The 22,862-nt window shown below is 39.1% G+C and overlaps 1 protein-coding gene across 1 annotated transcript in view; it reads right to left on the bottom strand.

Annotated features, from left to right (window-relative positions):
* Nucleotides 1–1,236: 1,236 nt before the first annotated feature.
* LOC129397338 (POTE ankyrin domain family member E) overlaps nucleotides 1,237–22,862 on the bottom strand; it is a 58,634-nt gene continuing 37,008 nt past the window's right edge. The window contains exons 11-15 of the mRNA XM_055109398.3: nucleotides 19,310–19,380; nucleotides 17,560–17,604; nucleotides 17,029–17,213; nucleotides 8,295–8,415; nucleotides 1,237–6,787 (exon numbers count right to left, since the gene is read on the bottom strand). Of these exons, the coding sequence (XP_054965373.1) occupies nucleotides 5,459–6,787; nucleotides 8,295–8,415; nucleotides 17,029–17,213; nucleotides 17,560–17,604; nucleotides 19,310–19,380 (1,751 nt within the window). The 3' untranslated portion in view covers nucleotides 1,237–5,458. The remainder of the gene's footprint in view (nucleotides 6,788–8,294; nucleotides 8,416–17,028; nucleotides 17,214–17,559; nucleotides 17,605–19,309; nucleotides 19,381–22,862) is intronic.

The raw sequence follows: 22,862 nt of genomic DNA, 5'->3' as shown, positions 1-22,862 counted from the left end.
ACAAGTACATTTCCCCTGAGGTTGGTGGCCTACATTTTCTTCTAGGTTTTTTGCTTTTAGGTCTTATGTTTAATTCTTTTATCCTTCTTAAGTTAATTTTTGTATAAAGTGTAAGGAAGTGGCCCAGTTTCAGTTTGCTGCATGTGGCTAGACAGTTTTCCTAACACCATTTATTAAATAGGCAATCCTTTCCCCAGTGCTTACCTTTGTCAGTTTTGTCAAAGATCTGGTCGTTTTACATGTGTGGTGCCATTTCTGTAGCCTCTGTTCTATTCCATTGGTCTATATACCTGGTTTGGTACCAGTACCATGCTGTTTCTGTTACTGTGACCTTGTAGAATAGTTTCAAGTCAGGTACTGTGATGCCTCCAGCTTTGTTCTTTTTGCTTAGGATTGTCTTGGCTATGTCTTTTTGGTTCCATATGAAATTTCAAGTAGTTTTTCTAATTTTGTGAAGAAAGTCAATGGTAGCTTGATGGGGATAGCACTGAATCTGTAAATCACTTTGGGTGGTATGGCACTCAGGCACAGAAATGTCCTTGTGTTAGGCAATACCATTCAGGACATAGGCATGGGCAGAGACTTCATCACTACAACACCAAAAGCAATGGCAACAAAAGCCAAAATTGACAAATGGGATCTAATTAAGCTAAAGTGTGTCTGCAGAGCAAAAGAAACTATCATCAGAGTGAACAGGCAACCCACAGAATGGGAGAAAATTTTTGCAATCTATCCATCTGACAAAGGGCTAATATGCAGAATCTACAAAGAACTTAAACAAATTTACAAGAAAAAAAAACAACCCCATCAAAAAATGGGCAAAACATATGAACAGACACTTCCCAAATAAGACATTTATGCAGCTAAAGAACATGTGAAGCAAACCACATCATCACCGGTCATTAGAGAAATGGAAATCAAAACCACAATGAGATACAATCTCACACCACTTAGAATGGCCAACATTAAAAGATAAGGAAACAACAGATGTTGGAGAGAACGTGGAGAAACAGGAATGCTTTTACACTCTTGGTGGTAGTATAAATTAGTTCATCCATTGTGGAAGACAGTGTGACAATTCCTCAAGGATCTACAACTAGAAATACATTTAAACTAGCAATCCCATTACTGGGTATATTCTGAAAAAATAATAAATCATTCTAATATAAAGACACATGCACACGTATGTTTAATGCGGCACAGTTCACAACAGCAAACACTTGGAACCAACCCAAATGCCCATCAATGATAGACTGGATAATGTGGCATATATACACTATGGAATGCTATGCACCCATAAAAAAGGATGAGTTCATGTCCTTTGCAGGGACATGGATGAAGCTGGAAATCATCATTCTCAGCAAACTAACACAAGAACAGAAAACCAAACACCTCATGTTCTCACTCGTAGGTGGGAACTGAACAATAACACATGGACACAGGAAGGAGAACATAACACACTGTTGTGGGGTGGGGGAGGAGGGAGAGATAGCATTAGGAGATATACCTAATGTTAAATGACGAGTTAATGTGTGCAGCACACCAACATGGCACATGTATACATATGTAACAATCCTGCACGTTGTGCACATGTACCCTAAAACTTAAAGTATAATAATAAAATTTAAAAGTTAAAAAAAAGTTTTTAAAAATTTCCAACTGGATTTTTTTTTTTGGTTTTTTGTTTTTTGTGGGTTTTTTTTTGGGTTTTTTTTGTTTTTTGTTTTTTGTTTTGTTTTTTGTTTTTGTTTTTTTTGCAGCCACAGGGGTTTTAGCCAATTCAGATGACTTGCTCCCCACAATTTGGAACATTCCTTTGGATTTGACGAAGTCAGGAAGAGATGGGAGAAAAATGAAACAACAATAAAACTCCAAACATAAACAAAAAGAGTTAGGCAAAACAAACAAACACACAATTCATATGATTAACTGAGTGTTCTAATGGTAAGGAGGAATTAAAAGCAGCTGGTGGGTAATCTTAAATTTTAGTCATTAAGGAAAAATTTTAAGACAAAACTCTAATTCAGCTACTTACCTGGAAATAAGGCTCAGACTGGGTGATCATTCTCTGCCATCTTAGAAGCTGGAAAAACTTACACTCACCTTCCCTGTCAGAAGCAAGCTGAAACTCAGGAAAGGAGGTGCCTGATCTCCTTTGTCATGGAAGCAGGAAAACTTGCCTTCCTTGATGGAAATGAGTAAAATGTTCAAAAAAGGAGTTGTACAGCAAAATCAACCTTACATCTCAACCAAATTTTGGGAGATCAGGGACTCTCTGAAGGGGAGAAGCTCCACAACCTCAGCAAATTATCCTATTGCTTTGGGCAATAAAAATAGCCCAGGTTGGTATCAAGCAATAATGAGATTTATCAAAGGTCAGGACCACCTTTGTAATGTCCTTCTCTTTTTTTATCTTTATTGGTATAGTCTGTTTTGTCAGAAACTGGGAGTGCAACACCTTTTTTCTGTTTTCCATTTGCTTGAAATATTTTTCTCCATTCCTTTATTTTGAGCCAATGTATGGCACTGCACATGAGATGGGTTGCTTGAAGATGGCATATTACAGTGGGTCTTGGTTCTTTACCCAGCTTGCCCCGTGTCTTTCAATGGGAGCATTTAGCCCATTTACATTTAAGGTTAGTAATGGTATGTGTGGATTTGATCCTGTCGTCATGCTGTCAGCTGGTTATTTTGCAGACTTACATATGTGGTTGGTTTTTAGCATCATTGGACTGTGTACTTCAGTGTGTTTTTGTAGTGGCAGGTGATGATCTTTTCTTTCCATATTTAGTGCTTCCTTCAGGAGCTCTCGTAAGGTAGATCTGGTGATACCAAATTCCCTCAGCATTTGCTTGTCTGAAAAGGATCTTATTTCTCCTTCACTTATGATGCTTAATTTTGCTGGACATGAAATTCTAGGCTGAAATTTCTTTTCTTTAATGGCAGTTGATGTGGGTTGGGGTGTGTGCTGCACTCCCGTGTGCTCTCAGGGCAAGTAAAGCAAAACCCACCCGTGTAAACACACACAGCAAAGTGATTTAGGATGTTTCCAAATAAAGGGCTGCCGTACGGAGAGGCAATGTGCAGGCTGCTGCGTGGCTGTAGGGGCCACCTTGCTGCAGCTCTCCACTGATATGGTACAGTCCACTAGCATGGAAGCTATGGTGTGGGCATCTAAGAGTGCCCCATAAGCAGGTGTGGCCAGGCTGGGGCCATGGGAGAGGCGAGCAGACTAAGGAGTGCTGAGATCAGACCAGCCCCATCTCAAGTGCAAGACTGCCCAGCCTCCAGAGATCAGGTCTCAGAGGAGAACTCTCTCAAAAGTGAACCCCCAGCACAGCACAGCTGCTCTACACAAACGTGGCTAGACTTCTTTTTTTAAGCAAGTCTCCTTTTTTTAAAAAGGGAACTCTCGGACCTGATCTCTGCTGGGCAATCTTGCACATGAGATGTGGCTGGTATGACCTCAGCATTCCTAAAGTGCTGGGATAAAGTGTCTCACAAGGGCAAGTGGACCCTAGAGAGATAGCCATCCCTGACCTCTGGGCTCCACATCACCTGACTTGCTGCTCCACCACTTTGCTTGTTTCCTGGGTGCTCCATCCCAGAGACATGTGAGTTAGCAATCACTTAGTGTAATCAGCCCAGGATGGAGGGTCTGTGCTGTGGGCCCAAGCCAGGGTTCCCTGTCTGGTGGTGAGTAGTGGAGGGTGTGTGGTACCCGTGGGAGATGGACTGGCTTGTTCTTTGGGTCAACTGCAGCTTATTGGAGGTGTTGATAGGGCACTTAGGGTCTTTGCTCCGTTGCATCTTCTGAGGGTAGCAAGGGCAGTTCCACTGCAGAGGCAGTGGCAGAAAGGATTTCATTTGCTCCTGGAAGCTCTGTCCCAGGAACTGCAGAGTTGCTACTGGCTTGATAGCTCCAGTGGTGGGCTGGCTAGAGACCCAGGCCAGGAGGATCTGCCCATCAAGTAGAGAGTCTGGCCACTTTTCTGTAGGGCTGCTGTAGTCCAGAGAACAGCAGTCAAGGTAGCCAGAGAACCGGGTTGAAAGACTTCACCCGCTGACTAGAAATGTGGTCAGGGACTGACGTAAACAAGAGTCTGGCCACGTTTTTGTAGCGTGGCTGTGCTGTGCTGAGGTACCTCTTCCACCCCTTGTCAGCTTGGGCTCTCCAAAGCCTGCAGGCCAGAATGGCTAGTCACCGAAAGAGCAAAGGTGGGGGCCTGCCCCTCTCCGGGAGCTCTGTCCCAGGAACATTTCACATTTCCATTGGCCAAGGAATGCTGGTTGGGGTAGCTGGAGGCCCCAGTTGGGAGGTCCTGTCCAGTGAGGTGGAACAGGATGAGGGGCCTGCTTACAGAAGCAGTCTGGCCATGATTTGGTAAAGCAGCTATGCTGTGCTGTGGGATCTCTTCTGTCCCTCGTCGGTTTGTACTCTCCAAAGCCCGCAGGCTGGAATGACTAAGTTGCCTGAACGGGAAAGATGGCGGCCTGCCCCGTCTTTTCTCTCAGAGTTTTATCTTGTTTCATGGAGCTTAATTTTTAGCCTGTTGATTTTACTGTCTACATTAGACTTGTTGAGAAAGAATCTGTTCTCTTTTAGGTGAGATAAATGAGAATTCATTGTCTTCCGTAAATAAACCTGTTCATGTCTTGTTCTCTGGAAAGAAGTCTCTTTCAGCTATCTGACTTTGGTCACAATCATGTAGAGCAGTAGCCAGTCTACAATGACGTAATTGAATTTCCATTTCCAGTGTTTCCTCGTTATGTCTTACATTGTCCAGTTCAGAACTGAGCATTTTATTCTCAGTTGTCAACATGCTAAGCTGTCCACTGTACTGAAATACTGTGCTTCCTCAATTTTTTTTAAGGTGTGCACTTTTATCCAACTCTCCTCAAGTCAGAGTACAGGTAAGCCCTGGCTGCCTCCAGCCACTCTCAGGGAGACCGAAAGCCTTCATACACCCCAAGTTGGGGTACAAAAGAGGGGGGCCACGAAGGCTGATCATTCAAAATAAAACAAAATTAAAAAGTATTAAGGCGAAGATTCAAAATATTTTGCATTATGTAATTTGCACAAAAGCAATGCTATCACCACCCCTGTGTGAAATAGGGAGAAGACTGGGTCATTCTCCTTAGAGAGAAGTGGGGTGGCTTTTAGCAGGGCAAGGGGCTTCGTGAAACAATGCGTCTCACAATATTTGGAATGACTATTGAAAAGAAGAACAATGTACAATCAAAGTCCTCGGCCACATTGCAGAACTTTGGAGGAAGCTCCCTCCAACCGACTGCTGTCACCTTCACCATTCCGGTTTTTAAATCCTGAGTCAAGCCAATAAAAAACAAAACAAAAAATGAAACAAGGAAACAAATAAAGCCATGCCAATCTCATGTTGTTTTCTGAGAAGTTTGGTTTTGTCAAGAAAGGGTGTAACGCAACTAAGTCAGAGTCCACCTAGAAGCATTTGCGGTGGACAATGGAGGGGCCTGACTCATCATACTCCTGCTTGCTGATCCACATCTGCTGGAAGGTGGACAGCGAGGCCAGGATGGAGCCACCGACCCACACGGAGTACTTGCGCTTGGGAGGAGCAATGATCTTGATCTTCATCATGCTAGGCGCCAGGGCAGCGATCTCCTTCTGCATTCTGTGGGCCATGCCAGGGTACATGGTGGTGCCGCCAGACAGCACTGTGTTGGTGTACAGGTCTTTGCGGATGTCCACATCAGACTTCATGATGGAGTTGAAGGTAGTTTCATGGATGCCACAGGATTCCATGCCCAGGAAGCAAGGCTGGAAGAGCGCCTCGGGGCAGCGGAACCGCTCGTTGCCGATGGTGATGACCTGGCCATCGGGCAGCTCGTAGCTCTTCTCTAGGGAGGAGCTGGAGGCCGCCGTGGCCATCTCCTGCTCGAAGTCCAGGGCAACATAGCACAGCTTCTCTTTGATGTCACGCACGATTTCCCGCTCGGCCATGGTGGTAAACCTATAGCCACGCTCGGTGAGGATCTTCATGAGGTAGTCAGTCAGTTCCCGCCCAGCCAGGTCTAGGCGCAGGGTGGCATGGGGGAGGGCATTCCCCTCATAGATGGGCACAGTGTGGGTGACCCCGTCACCAGAGTCCATCACGATGCCAGTAGTACGGCCAGAGGTGTACAGGGACAGCACGGCCTGGATGGCCACGTACATGGCTGGGGTGTTGAAGGTCTCAAACATGATCTGGGTCATCTTCTCGCGGTTGGCCTTGGGGTTCAGGGGGGCCTCGGTCAGCAGGATGGGGTGCTCCTCGGGAGCCACACGCAGCTCGTTGTAGAAGGTGTGGTGCCAGATCTTCTCCATGTCATCCCAGTTGGTGATGATGCCGTGTTCCATGGGGTACTTCAGGGTCAGGATGCCTCTCTTGCTCTGGGCCTCCTTGCCCACATAGGACTCCTTCTGATGCATGCCCCCCATCATGCCCTGGTGCCTGGGGTGCCCCACGATGGAAGGGAAGACAGCCCGGGGGGCATCGTCGCCTGCAAAGCCGGCCTTGCACATGCCAGAGCCGTTGTCAATGACGAGCACGGCGGTATCATCATCCATGGTGAGCTCATTCAATTGTAGAGCCTTTAAAAGATTATCATTCTTTTTTTTCACACTTTCAACTTCCTCCAAATATTTCTTTTCTCTTAGCTGGCTCTGATGTTTCATTGTGTCTAGCTCCAGTCTTAGCATGGCAATTTCTTCCTGCAACGTACTATTTTCATGCAAGAGGTCTTTTTCTTTCTTACAACTAAGAGAAAGCTAAGTAAACAAAGAGAACTTTTAGTTAGCACTCAATAGATTGACATATCATGATTTCTTCTGAAATTAAAAAATAACATGTATCTGTATAATGAAAGAATCCCCATAGTGGATATTTAACTGGAAAAAAATTGGACAAAACTTCAAACCTAATAAGAGTGTAAATTCCTCCAGTGATTTATTTTTCATCATCTTTAAATAAATATTTAAACTTTTAGGAATCTGCTCCTAAATTCCTAAAAGTTTAAATATTTATTTAAAGACGATGAAAAATAAACCACTAGAGGATTTTTAAGAATCTCAGAATTTAAAAAGCCTTTTTCTGAGTTACAAAAAAACCCAGAGGCATAAAATATAAGATTAATAATTTGACTATATTTTTAAGATTAGGTTTACACTCTGATATCTAACCTATCAACCACACCATCCTAAGAGCCTTAGCTATGCATATATTTGGACAGAAGCAATTTCTCAAAGTTCTTTAAGTTTCTTTTACTGAAGAACGTTTTACCGATATTCTACATTTCTAATATTTCTATACTCAGTTATAAGAATTACATTTATTTATAACTGTCAAATCTAAGCACTGTACCCTTCCACACTGTACACATCTGTATCTAGGCATTGCACTTCTACATACAATACTGAACTCATTTAAGATCGCGATTCTTAAAAGGAGAGGTCAAAAAACATACACAGATGCAGGATTTTCCCCAGGTCTGCTGATGCTACTTCTAGTGATCCTCCACAAAACCACAGTTACTTCTGTGGTGTAAATATATAAATACAAAAGAAACCTTTTGTTTCAAAATATGAATGGTAAATAAGATACAACTTATAGAGATTTTCTTAGAAATCATGAGATTATTTGCCATTGCGGTAACTTTTATTTCCTCTTTATAATGTTTGAAACAGTAGTAATGGTGAAATAGGGGAAATATACTGAACTATTTCTCCAGAAACAAAATACTTATCAATAAATTATTACTAAATGTGTATCATGGCATGTCATTGTTTTCAAACCTCTTTACATTGAAATGAGAAACTACTTGGAGCAAACTGTTCCTCTCTGCAAAAGTAAAGATAATGGTATCCACAACGTGGCCTCTGACCCAGCTATACATTTCCTACTTTCTTATCAGTGAAAATAATCAATTGACTTCTCTATTAACATTTTTTAAAAAACTAATGTCCAAAAACAAGAAAATCTGTTTTCAGTAGCAAAACTTATTTCTGATGTGGAAAGATCATCAATTCTTATGAAAAACATCAAATACTTCTCCTTTGGATTGAGGCCATTGTGCAGGTCACTACTCAACTGTTGCAGGCAAATGAAGGTGAATTAAGAACATGGCTTTATCCTATACGTATGTATATAGATATATGACAAAGGATATATAGAATATATACACACATATATGACTTAAAAATCCTTTATATTTCCAAAATACAGTTCTTTAAAATATACACACATATAAAAACATTTGAAAATAACTAAAGAAAATACCTCAGAATTCATTTTTTCAACCACTTCTATCTGCTTTTCTTCATGAATCAGAATCTCATCGTGTAATATTCCAGTGTTCTGTTCTTCACAAAATTGCTTCTGAGTATCATTTTGTTCGTCACTAGAAGAAATTTTAATTTTCATGAAATACTGGAGCTGTCCCTAAAATGATGTACAGGGCAAGATGGCGCCATCAGATGTCATTCACACAATGCATATCTGCACATTATTCCAAGACAAGGCAAAGGGGTCTCACATCTGTTAACCAGGTGTCCCCAACCATGCTGGCACCAGGGACTGGTTTTGTTGAAGATAATTTTTCCAGGAACCTGAGGTGGGGGATGGTTCCAGGATGATTCAAGTATATTACATTCATTGTGCACTTTATTTCTATTATTATTAATATATAATGAAATAATTATATCTCACCAAAATGCAGAATCAGTGGGAGCCCTGAGCTTGTTTTCCTGCAACTAGATGGTCCCATTTGGGGGTGACGGAAGATGGTGACAGATCAGAAAGGCATTCGATTCTCATAAGGAGTGAACAACCTATATCCCCCTGCAAGAGCAGCTTACAACAGGGTTCAGGTCACACTCAGGACAATCTAATGCCACCGCTGATCTGACAGGAGGAGGAGCTCGGGCGGTAATGTGAGCGACAGAGAGTGACTGTAAACAGATGAAGCTTCACTTGCTCACCTGCCTCTAACCTCCTGCTGTGTGGCCCAGGTCCTAACAGGCCAGGGACTGCTAATGGTCTGTGTCCTATAACCCATACTTTTTATGTTTATTTTTTGGAAACACTTTCTACTTATATTCTTGATTCCTATGTATTTTGTAAACAACTTAGAAATTCCTTTTAGAACAAGACAGGGTCTAATATTATGTTTTTAACATAGGACTTTGAAATAATTTTATCTGTGTATGAGAGAGAGATGTGAAAAAAACTCATCGTTAAGCACTTTCCATTTTACTTTTATTTCATGCATATTAAGAATAAAACTGGGAAGTCCTAGGCAGAGCAATTGGGCAAGAGAAATAAAGGGCATCCAAATTGGAAAAGAGGAAGTCAAACTATCTCTTCACCAATGATATTATCCTATACCTAGAAAACCCTAAAGACTCCTACAAAACACTCCTAGATTTGATACATGAATTCAGTAAAGTCTCGGAGGTTACAAAATAAATGAATACCAATCAGTAGCACCACTATACACCAACTACAACCAAGCTGAGAGTTCATATCAACAATCCAATCCCTTTTACAGTGGCTGCAAAAAAGTGTGAAGTACCTAGGAATATACTTAATGAAAAAAGTGAGTGATCTATATAAAGATAACTGGAAAACACCACCAAAGAAAATAACAGATGACACAAACAAATGAAAATACATCCTATGTTCATGGACTGAAAGAACTGATATACTGAAAATGACCATAGTGCCCAAAGCAGTCCACACATTCTATACAATACCTACCAAAGTACCAATGTCATTCTTCACAGAATTATTTTAAAATGCTGACATTCATGTAGAACCACAAAAGAGCCTGAACAGCAACAGAAATACCAAGCAAAAGGAACAAATATGTTGGCATCACATTACCTGACTTCAAATGATACTCTAAGGCCACAATAACAGAAACAGCGTGGTACTCGTATAAAAACAGATACATAGATCAACAGAACAGAACAGACAACTCAGAAATAAAGCCACTACAACCAAGTGAACTCTGAGCAAGGATACAAAAACATACACTGGAGGAAGTACAGGTTATTCAATAAATGGTGCTGGGAAAAAAAGATAGCCACATGTTGAAGAATGAAACTGGATCTCTATCTCTCACCATATACAAAAATTAATTCAAGATGGATGAAAGGCCTAAACCTAAGACCTGAAAACACTGGCCTAAGCAAAGGATTTATGAGGAAGACCCTAAAAGCAAATCCAACAAAAATGAAAATAAATAAATCAGACCTGATTAAACTAAAAAGCTTCAGCACAGCAAAAGAAATAATCATCAGAGTAAAACAACAACTTATACAATGGGAAAATTTTGAAAATTATGACGCTAACAAAGGACTAATATCTATAACCTACAAGAAAAACAAATCAACAGGAAAAACGCAAATAATTCCATTGGAAAGTGGCCAAATTACATGAATAGACATTTCTCAAAAGAAGATGTACAAACGGTAAACAAGCATATAAAAACATGCTAAATATCTCTAATCATCAGGGAAATGTACAATAAAACCACAGTGAGATATCACCTCACTGCAGCCAGAATGGCCACTATTAGAAATCAAAAAAACAACAAATGTTGGCGTAGATGCGGTGAAAAGACAACAGTGATACACTGCTGGTGGGAATGCAAATTCATACAAATCTATGGAAAACAGTATGGAGAGTTCTCAAAGAACTAAAAGTAGATCCTACCATTTTATCCAGCATTCTCATTTCCAGATATCTAGACAAAATAAAAGAAATCATACTCTCAAAAGGACACCCGCACACATATGTTTACTGCAGCACAATTCGCAATATGCAAAGATATGGAATCAACCAGTGTCCATCAACTGATGAGTGGAATAAAGAAAATGGACGTATATACATATATATATCTCACATCACATATATGTATCATATATATGTATGTGTGTATATACACTCACACATATACATATGTACATAGCTGAGACTGGGTAATTCACACACATACATACCTGAGACTAGGTAATTCATAAAGGAAAGAGGATTAATTGATTCACAGTTACGCATGGCTGGGGAGGCCTCAGGAAACTTAACAACCATGGTAGAAGGGGAAGGGGAAGCAGGCACCTTCTTCGTAAGGCGGCAGGAGAGAGAGAAGAGAGAAGTGAAGCGCAAAGAGCCCCTTATGAAACCGTCAGCTCTTGTGAGGACTCACTCACTATCACAAGAACAGCATGGAGGAAACCGACCCTATGAGCCAATCACCTCCCAGCTGGTCTTTCCTCAACACCTGGGAATTACAATTTGACATGAGATTTGCATAGAAACACAAAGCCAAACTATTGGGGGGGGGATCCTTATTTTTAAAATATCTAAATGTCATTATTTATAATTCAAAATAGCAATTTTTATTACTTATGATTTTGTTTGAAAATAAAATGATCTCGTAAATTTTCTTCACTTTTAACCTATTCAGTCAAAATATAGAAAAAGCTAGATTTGCCAGCAGAAAATTGTAACAACTTTTTAATGAGATAAAAATGTGTAACAATATCACTATTATTGTACAGAGAAAAAAGTGAACAAGAAAAGAAATTTAAAAAGACAGAATATGACTATCATATACATACATGAACTGACAAAGAGACTAAAATCTCCTACTGGAGATTATGTTAGGACTTGAGCAAAAGCTTCTAAAAATACCAAAAACAAAAACAAAACAATTATTTTTAAGAAATAAATTATACAGAGAACTCTTCTGGTTAAGATGATGTATCAAAAAAAAAAATCTTCCTGAGAGCTATTATTAACCAAGTCATCATAACCAAAACTTTAAATCCACAATTCTGGAATATTAAAAAGTTTCTTTTTGAACATAGCTAATGGAAGGCAACTTTTGAACAGAAAATTGCTGGTTAAAGTTGACTCAAACTTAGGAAAGAATTGACCTGTAGCCATGGTAACAAGAAGCCAGCCAGAGCCAGTTCAAAATCTAGTCAATCGATCAATGACCACTGGCCTTGCTCACCAACCAATATCAGTGTGAGCAGCTTGCTTCTGAAAGACAGCCAAGCAGCAACAGCTGCTCCATCAGAATAGACAGTGCCTGACCAGTATAGTCTTACTATCGGAAGCAAAAAATTCCAACTGTCTTTTTATTTCAAATACCGAAGGTCCATAATCCCTTGGAAAGAATTTGTGAGTCCATTACATTTACCACCCTAAAAAAAATAAAATACTAGTGGCTGGATGTGGTGGCTTACACCTGTAATCCACCCAGCACTTTCTGAGGATGAGGTGGGTGGACTGCCTGAGGTCAGGAGTTCAAGACCAGCCTGACAAACAGGATGAAACCCCGTCTCTACTAAAAATACAAAAATTAGCCGGGTGTCATGGCACGCACCTGTAATCCCAGCTCCTCAGGGGGCTGAGGCAGGAGAATCGCCTGAACCCAGGAGGCAGAGGTTGCAGTGAGCCGAGGTCACACCACTGCACTGCAGCCTGGGTGACAGAGTGAGACTCTGTCTCTAAATAAATAAGATACCAGTAAAGTTTGTAATTTCTCTAACTCATTTTACCATAATTGCAATTATCATGATTACCAGTAAAAGAATAGTGAATAACCACAATATTGGGCTTTTCTCCCTAAGTGAAAAAATATTAATATAAAGAATGTAGCTTATTATAAAAAGCTGAAAGAATTTTTAAAATACATATAATTACCAGGCAAAATTGTTAAAATGAACCTTGTCAAACATTTTTTAAGTGAGAATCAATCAAACAATATACCCGGGATAAACTCCATTCATTCATTTAATACCTATTTATTAGGTAGCTACGTCTGATAGGCTAGGCCTTTTTCTAGGAAGTGAGGATATGGTAATGAACAATAAAAACCCTATTCATGAGAGTGAGATAAACACACAATAACAACAGACAGATACGGCAAAATACACAGTACGTTAGAGGAGAAAAACTAAAGCAGGAAAATGAAATCTTTATGTGTTTGATGGGAAGGGTGGTGGGAAAGTTGGGATGGCCAGAAAAGTCCCTGCTGAGAAAGAGGATTTTTCTTTAATACAAAGAAACTTTTATTTGTACATCAAAGACTCTAAAAAATGATGATGTTAACAGAGTTGATGTCAAGACACAAATAGGTTTGAAGTTAGAGATGATAAATCACTTTGTTTCATTGAACCTTCCCTAAATTACGTGAGAGAGCATCCCTGGTATGTTCCCAATTGAATCTCAAGCCTGACGCATCCTGATGATACAATCCTAATTCCTTTCTGTTAGTCCTCATTATCTCTCTTTTTTTTCATTTTCTTCATTTTCTCTGGGCTACGAATTGTGCTGGTACATGGTTCTTCCTCAGGAAGTGGTTATTCCTTAATGGGTTTCTTTTTACCCTTTTTCTTCTTCTTAGAAAGGGGATTTTAAGTAAAGAGCTGAAGTAATGGAAACAGTAAGCTAGAAGAATATCTGGGGAAAAAGCATTCCAGACACAGGGAACTGCTAAGTGCAGAGGTGTGCCTGGAGTCTTTAAGCACTAGGGATAGGTCAGGAATAGCAACAAGTTCAGTGTGGCTGAAACACAGCAATAGAGATAAGAAACAGAAGTTTCAGCAGGAGAGGTAACATGCCAGATGGTTTACTGCCTTTCAGTTATTAGGAGGAACTCTGCCACATACTCAGAGTGAAATGGGAGGCAATCAGAAGGGCTGGGGCAGAGGAATGACAACATTTGACTTATGTTTTAAATACATCCACTGAGATAAGAATTGATGAAAGGGGAAGTTTTTAAAAACCAGGACTATCAATTCCCAGTCTATGACACTCATCTAAACTGCAGATGACGGTGGCTCAGATGTACAAGATAGACTGGCCTCTGGATATATTCTTCAGATAGACCTGACAAGATTTACTGAGAGATTTAGATGTGAAGTGTCAGGACAGAGAGAAAGATCAGTCAAGAATGACACTGAGGTTTTTGGCAGAGCAACTGGAAGAGTTGCTGTTAACCAAAGTAGGAAAGACTACATGAGGTGTAGATTTCAGGAAGGACATCAGTAGCCCAATTTTGGATCTGACAAGTGTGTGATACCCAACAGCTAATCAAACAGAGATGTCAAGTAGGTGGGATGATATAGAGATCTGGAATTAAGGAAAGAGATCTAAGTTGGAGACATACGTTTGGAAATCACTAGCATATACACAGTAGAAAAAGTCACGAGGGGCCAGGCACGGTGGCTCACGCCTGTAATCCCAACATGTCACGAGGCCAAGGCGGGCAGATCACCTGATGTCAGGAGTTTCAGACCAGCCTGGCCAACACGGGGAAAGCTGTCTCTACTAAAAATACAAAAATTAGCCAGGCATGGTGTCGCACACCTGTAATCCCAGCTACTCAGGAGGCTGAGGCAAGAGAAGTGCTGGAACTCATGAGGCAGAGGTTGCAATGAGCCAAGATCATGCCACTGAACTCCAGCCTGGGGGACAAAGCGAGACTCAGTCTTAAAAAAAAAAAAAAAAAAAAAAAAAAAAAAAACCTATGAGAAAGAAGATTGAGGACTGAGCCATGAGAAACAACAATGTCCAAAAGGAGAAAGATGAGGAGCAGCAAGCAAAACAGACCATGATAAATGGACTAGAAAGGCAGGAGGAAAAGCCTGAGGGAGTGAGGTCCTGAAAGCCAAGTGAAGATGCCATTAGGGAGGAGATGCCCTCCATTGGCTCAAATATTGCTGACAGATGAAATGAGGTGTAAGAAAAATGCCTAGATTTAGTACAGAAAAAAATTAGTGATAATCTTGAGGAAAAACAACTCTGGAGGAGTGCTGAAATTGAAGACTTACTGGCATTGAGATCAAGAGTGAATGGAAAGAAAATTTGAGTTCATGAGTGTAGACAGTTCTTTAAGGACAACATACTTAACACTCATGACTGAGAATGATGTAATTTTCATCCACAGTCATGGAAAAGTGATAGACAAGAAATAGTAGCTTCCAAATTTTACATACCAGGTGGAGTTTTCAAATTTTATGTAACAATTATATATTCTAAAGGTTATAAAAATTATACACATATGGCATTTAGAAATGTCAGACCAAGGTTTTAAAGGCCCTTTGAACATTTCTAGATTACATAAGCTGATTATCATTTTGTTCATGCTTATACATAAAGACCAAGAAATACTAAAACTCTCAAGGAGAATATTTCTTGCTGATAAAAATCAGCCAATTCTAGGACAGTTGACACTCATCAAATATACGAAGTAATTGATCACAGTAAAATACTGAGTTCTATTAACAGGAATAAAGTGGGAGAAATGCAGAAAATAATCTTATTTTATAAATGTAGTTTTCAAAATCATATGAGGTCACTGGAAAAATATGGTGAGGTGAATACTGAAATATATCCTTTTCTCAAAGGGAGGATAATGTCACACATGCAGGGCACTTTTACAAATAAAAGTCACTGCATTAGCAGCACCTTCCTTTTAGCACAAGGGTCAGCAAATAAGCACCTGTGGGCCAAATCCAGCCCACTGCCCGTTTTTGTAAGTCAAGTATCTTGGAACACAGACATGCTTATTCACTTTACAGTCCATAGTGTCAGTTAGCTGGGTGTGATGTTGCACAGCTGTGGTCTCAGCTGGTAGAGAGGCTGATGTGGGAGGATCACTAGAGCCCAGAAAGTCGAGGCTGCAGTGAGCCATGATCACACAACTGCACTCCAGCCTGGGAAACAGAGTGAGACCCTGTCTCAAGAAAATAAATATATGCAGTCCAAAAAGCCTAAAATATTTACTAACTAGCTCTTTGCAGAAAAAGCTGGCCAACTCCTGGTTTAGTAGATCAAAGATTCTTTGATATATTTTAATAAAAGTTTTACCAAATATACTGAAATGTTTATATTAAATATAGATCCCCATGTACAATCCCTTGGCAATATTCAGATTGAGGGTCCAATATTTCAGCACTCAGGCACTGACAACAAAAATTTAGTAACTAGCAATCTTGTTGCTAACAAGGTACAGTGTCAATGTAGCATGTAGCTTCCATTTGCAACACAGCAGATACTACAAGAATTTTAACAAGAATTCTTAAGATGTGTCATCAAACTAAATGTTTTAAATACATTTTAATTGTGAAATAATCAGTATACCCTAGATCTAACCTCATTTTTTAAAAATGGTTGCATAATACATTATTTTGGGGATATGGAAATTGAGCTATTTCCTATTGATAAGGAATTAGACTAGCTCCAAATTTTTTACATAATAATACTATAATAAATGTCCTTATACATAAGTATACATATAACATATCTATACAAATATCCTTTACATGTATTACATATGCTTACTCTGTTATATATGTGTGTGTGAATATGCTACTCAATTAATGTTCAAAATGTATTTACCAACAGCATATGAAATGTCTTTTTCAATGAAACCATTTCTCCTGCAGCAACACGGATGGAGCTGGAGGCCATTATCCTAAGCAAACTAATGCAGGAACAGAAAATCAAATGCCACATATTCTTACTCATTAGTGGGAACTAAACATGAGAACTCATGGACACAAAGAGGAGAATAACAGACACTGGGGCCTACTTGAGGGTGGAGCGTGGCAGGAGGGAGACGACCAAAAAACTACCTTTCGAGTATTTTGTTTATTATGTGGCTGGTGAAATAATCTGTACCCCAAACCTCCATGATACAGTTTACCTATATAATAAACCTGCACATGTACCCCGAAGCTAAAATAAAAGTTCACTGAAAAGAGAAGAAAATGCCTTTTCCCTCATATTTGCCAATACTGGTTATTTTTCAAATAAATTAATGACTGGAAAAAAACGGTAACTGATTGTTTGCTGATTTTCATTTTTCTGATTAACAGGCAAGGCTGAATATCCTAATAAAAGTATAAAATTTGTTCATCATGAATATTAGCCCAAATTAGGATTAGTTTGACAGCACAAAGTTACCTCCTGTTCAATGTTGCCATAGGCTTACCTGTGATACTCTTCATTCTCAGTGTCAGGAAATTGCTGGCTTTCAGGTGTTCTGCTCTTCCTTGGAGGAATTAATCCATCATCACCATTGCCAGCAGTGGCACCATTAGTCAGGTTTTCTGGGAATCCGACATGAGTACTTCCCTGCTTCTTCATTTCTTCTTTGATAGCCATAAAATTTTCTAGCTGGAAAATACACAGAATAAGAAATTATCTACTTTAGGCACATTATCTATTGATAATCAGACTAAAACCAAGAAAGATAAAATAATTGGTCTAAAGCTCCTAAAGTGGCATTACCTAGCATTTTATGGCACCATTCGGGATTATTCCATAATAATGAAATAATAGCTCTAGGGTTTGCACCTCTTTAAAATTCAATGTACAGAATTCTGAGTTAACTATTAAATTTTTCACTGATGATTTATGCTACTTACATGATAGATCATGTACGCCTACATTTACTACACTTTGTTAAACAACATAATGTAAAAATCTAATTCAACACAAACATTTGAATATAAAGGTATACCTCTCTATCACCATCCTTATTTACTTCTGGTTCTTGAGATCTTTTCTGCAGATGTAAAAACAGAAGGTTAATTTGCTTGTTGTATTTCTGTGACATTTCCTCTTTTGGAGTGCATGTTTTTAAAATAATTTTATTCTTAAGTAATCAAGTATGGACAATAAAAATTAGAAAGTAATTAAAATTAAACTGTTAAAAGAAATAAATAATAATTAAAATTAAGAATTAACTTTTTAATCTATGTTTAGCTACTGCCACATCACTGGCTTCTAACATGTGAAAAATAATTCACCTTAGACAAAGGGAGAAGAAAAACATGAACCAGCAAACTTAACTTTCTCACTATTTGTTTGGACTAAATTTAATTTGTTATGTGTTAAATCTACCAAAAATGAATCAGCAGATGATTTGTAGTGTTCCAAAATCTTCCTCACTTGAAAAGAGTTTACCTCATGAAACCCTAACTAGTGAGCACCTACAGTGCACTGAAGTGCTTTTTTAAAAGATTCCTAACTGGATTGTAGGCACCCTTTAAACTATTAGGAGCCGAAATCAACACCAAACAGAAAGAAATGCAAATTCTCACATTTTAATTGAAATTATATACTGTCATATGATAGTGTTATGTATCCAGATTATCTGCTTAAGTCCAGTTCTAATATATTCAAATGTGTACTAATGATAGCAGATAAAATTTTTTAATCTGTACTGATTTTCTGCAACTGAAATAAATTAGAATGTTATTGTGTTTGTGCACTAACACACCAAAGGTCCCATTCTGCAAGATATGGTTCTTGTAATAGGCAGTTAGGTTGCTTTTATGACCTGGTTCCCTCCCTGAACAGAAACACTGAGGTCAACGAGAGACCACAAGGCAGGATATGTCCTTAACCTTGGTATCAGTGACTGACAATATAAAACTGTGGATTTTCAATCACAGGCCATGATTACTCTTTAACCATGAATCCAGCTCAGGGAATCAGTGTTACATTGTTCATAATTCCTATTGCTTAATAATATGATTCAATCATTGATGTTACTTTCTTTATCATGTTAGGGTGTTGTAAAAATAAAAGAACAAACAAAGTTCTGAAATTTGTTTTTGCCTCTATTCCAAAAGGAGAGATTAGCTATAAGCTAATCAAGAAGGCAGATAAGAATATTTTAAAATAAGAGTATTTTAAATTTTATAGTGGGTTATGTTGAAGTTAAATATCAAATATTAAATTAGAATCTATTGATTCTTCTGTTAATAAGGTTGCTGATTTTATTACAATAAATTTTAAGAATCTATTGAAATATATATATATATATATATATATATATATATATATATTTTCAGATGGAGTCTCGCTCTGTCACCCAGGCTGGAGTGTAGTGGTGGATGTCGGCTCACTGCAAGCTCCCTCTCCTGGGTTCATGCCATTCTCCTGCCTCAGCCTCCCGAGTAGCTGGGACTACAGGCACCCGCCACCACGCCCAGCTAAGTTTTTGTATTTTTACTAGAGACGGGGTTTCACTATGTTAGCCAGGATGGTCTCGATCTCCAGACCTCGTGATCCACCTGCCTCAGCCTCTCAAAGTGCTGGGATTACAGGCGTGAGCCACCTTGCCTGGCCAAAAGATTCTTAAAAAAAAATCTACTGATTCTCAAAGCCTAGTCTGAAAGGTAATTTCATTTGGACTATCTAATATTATTAAGGCAAAAAAAACACAACATTAAACAAAAGTTTAAATTTAAAAGTTTCCATGCCTCTGGCTGGCCATTTTCACTGTCTTTAAGCCTTTGTGACTCTTCCTCTGATGTCAGCTTTAAGTCTTGTTCTGTTGAAAAATCCATATATTCAGTTAAAATCAACCACTTAGAACAGTTAAAAACTATTGCCTTTTAAAAACAGATTTGAGACATTTCATTTCATAAATTGAGTGTTTCATCTTTTGTGAAATTGTCATTTAAGAAATAATTCTCAAAAACTTCAAAAACCCACTTGGGGAGATACCAGATGTCACCAGATTGAAGACAAACAAACATGTCAAAAATTCCCTCACAAATTCATCCACCCAACATCCATGAACAAAACCACCAGAAACACAGCTTTAAAATACAGTAGAAACATATAAGGTGACACAGTGTACTGTTCTCCACTTCCTAATAGTACCTTATAAATGATTTCCAAAATCACTGCTGACACCTTTACTAGTGTACAACATCTTCCTAATATCTAAAATGTTTCCCTCCACTATTCTGACAAATTTATTTTCTTTTTTTCTTTTTTCTTTTTTTTTTTTTTTATGAGCCAGGGTCTTCCTCTGTCACCAGGCTGGAATGCAGTGGCGTGATCAGCTCACTGCAACCTCCGCCTCCCTGGTTCAAGTGATTCTCCTGCTTCAGTCTCCTGAGTAACTGTGATTACAGGCAACCACCACCACACCCAGCTGATTTTTGTATTTTTAGTAGAGATGGGGTTTCACCATTGGACAGGATGGTCTCGATCTCCTGACCTCGTGATCCCCTCTGAAAGTGCTGGGATTACAGGTGTGAGCCACCACACCTGGCCTTATTTTCATCTTTTGAAACAATGCTATGTGAAGTCTTCCTTGATTCTGCATGTCTTTCCCCAAATAAACAGGTACCTCCTTCCTTGAGGCTGCCTTAGTACTTTACTGATTTTTCTACTGCATCTTTACCACCTAAACTGTACATTATTCCTCCACATGTCTGTCCCCTCTGCTCCAAGACTGCAGGGGAGAGTCCTGCACATCATCTTTGTAAAAACAGTCTTTGTTTTACTCAGAAATATTTTATTGAGTCCTGCTAAATACATGCTAGGCATTAGGGTTTAAAAACAATTAAAATGAAGCATGTCAGGGATGGCTTTTCTAGAACACATGCCCAAGCAGAGACTTAAATATTGAGACTAGCCAGATTAAAAGTGGTAGAGGGCAGGAAAGGGTGACAGCATGCCACGCAGCAGCAAGAGCGGGAGCGAGGCCTGAAAGAGTGAAAGTATTTGCCTACAATAGAAGGATGAGTGAGTAGGGCATTGCCAGCAGCTCAGTAATGCCAGAGACAGGGCACACAGGGAAAAGGGCTAAAGATGGAGAGTGGGGCAGAAGTCAGATTATGAAAGCCTTATGTGTAATTTTAAGATGCTTGGACATTAATGTTCAAAAGTGGTCCCGGGTCCTATCTGCATTTAGATATAGATCATTTCAATGTCAAAACCAATATTCCTAGTGAACAATTATTCATTAAGACAAGGTGACAGATAGCTCATGTGGACACAGCTGAGATGATACAATGTAGCAAATCCTAAACAATTCTCATGAACACTTGGAAAGTCAGTTCTATAATAAAGTCATACAAATTATAATAAATCAGTAAATATTTGGTTTGGGAAGATGCTTTGTAAAGTTATAGTGCATATGAATACAATTAACAGTCGTGAATTCAGAGCTGTGAAAATAAATCAAAGAAACCACATTGTGTTTGAGTCAGCAATCTTTAGATTTCTATCCAGTCTTCCCATCCAGTCCATAAATTCTAAGTATAATCCTGGTACTCACTCTCAAGTTTACGTTAAATACTATCCCATACAAAAAAACACTCTTTCTCTTACTTCTTTTCATTATGTCCTGCTAAAAAATTCTGATTGGCTGCAGGCGACAAGAGGGAAAAACACAAAGCACATTTGGCAGAAAATGATTATTTAGAAGTCAGAACTATGACATGAAGTCAAGCAGGGCACTCTAGGACCGAATTTGCTGTGCTGCCTTCATACGCTCCTTCCTTTTTCTTTTCTGGCAGCTGTGACTCACACAGGTCATGGAGAGTATCATTCCCTAAGAGGAACAACTCTGATATTCATCTTTATCTATTAAGTTCATCTGTCCCAATTCTGTGTTCTGTGGATGCTGACTTTCTGTCACGGACGGTGATGCACATGGACATTTATTACTGACTTTCAGATTCTTGGATCTTTGACAAGTCTTATTAGTGAGAGTCAAACTAGTAGGATGTGAGTTATAAATGCTGATTATCCAATTACCTACTCAAAATATCCTACACGAATATTCCATTAAACATGCATAGAAAAAAATTAGTCATTCCTGCTGACCTGCTGCTCTTTGCTCTTCTGTATTCACCAGAAAATTTCCTACTCCTCCCTCATGTCCAGGTTAAATACTAGTGTACAATCTGGAAACCTGTACATCATCTGAGATTTCTCTCTGTCCCGCAAGCCTTTCTCATTCAATTATCACTAAATCATATTGACTATACCTCTCTTCTGCCTCTGTTTTATATTCCCACTGCCACTGGGAACACAAACACTTACAAAATGACTTCTATTTAAAAGAAAACTGCCAACTATTAATGTTATTTCTTACAGGAAAAAAAATTAAGCAAAACAAGTGAAAAAGGCATAACAAAGGCCAACATAGTAAAATGAGTAACTGAGATTTCTAACATTATTTATTTCACCATGGATGGGTGAAAACCTTATAATACATTGATGCTACTCCAAGGATGTGTGACATGGAAACTATAGCTGACTACTGCAAAAGCTTCCTTTGTCTCCTGGTTTCTTTGCATGATTATCTCCCATCAATCCCAGGAAACTATAGGCCACAGGCCAAATCCAATCTGCATTATGGTTTTGTAAATAAAGTTTTATAGGAGCTCAGTCATGCCTGTTTGCTTACATATAATCATGGTGGCTTTCACACTACAACAGCAGACAACAGCACGGTTAAGTAGATATGACAGAGACCACATAGTCTAAAATATTTCCCACCTGGTCCTTTAAAGAAAAAGCCTGCTAACCCATTTTACACCATAACCAGAATGCCTTAATACTCAAATTTAATCTTGTGACTCCCCTGCTCAAATTTCTCCAATGAGCCCCTCCAGCACACATTGTTGGCTCCCTATCAATAGCCATTCCTCATTCTTTCTGGCAGAAAAAACATAAGTCTATTGGGATATTTAATATCCCAATCCCCCTCCTCAGCCTCAGAAACAGAAATGTTTATTCTAAGCTAATCAGGTATTCACCTTCCCAGTGCCTGGTTTGGGAATGAGCATGTGGTGTGACCCAGCCAATGAAATGTTACAGGAAGCCCCTTGCATGCTTCTAAGTTTTCTCCCTGTTTAAAAGACACACGTGAAGAAAAGCAGCCCTTGCGATGTTGTGTTGTGAGAACAAGATGTTTGGAGCTGCTGCGGATTAGCCAACCACGAAAGGAGATGTGAATAAAACACTGTCAACAGCACAGCTGAAAGAGGGACAGGTGGGATCCTAGGA

The sequence above is a fragment of the Pan paniscus genome, chromosome 13 (assembly GCF_029289425.2).
Source record: "Pan paniscus chromosome 13, NHGRI_mPanPan1-v2.0_pri, whole genome shotgun sequence".
Classification (NCBI taxonomy): domain Eukaryota; kingdom Metazoa; phylum Chordata; class Mammalia; order Primates; family Hominidae; genus Pan; species Pan paniscus.
This window is presented reverse-complemented; position numbering and strand designations above follow the sequence as displayed.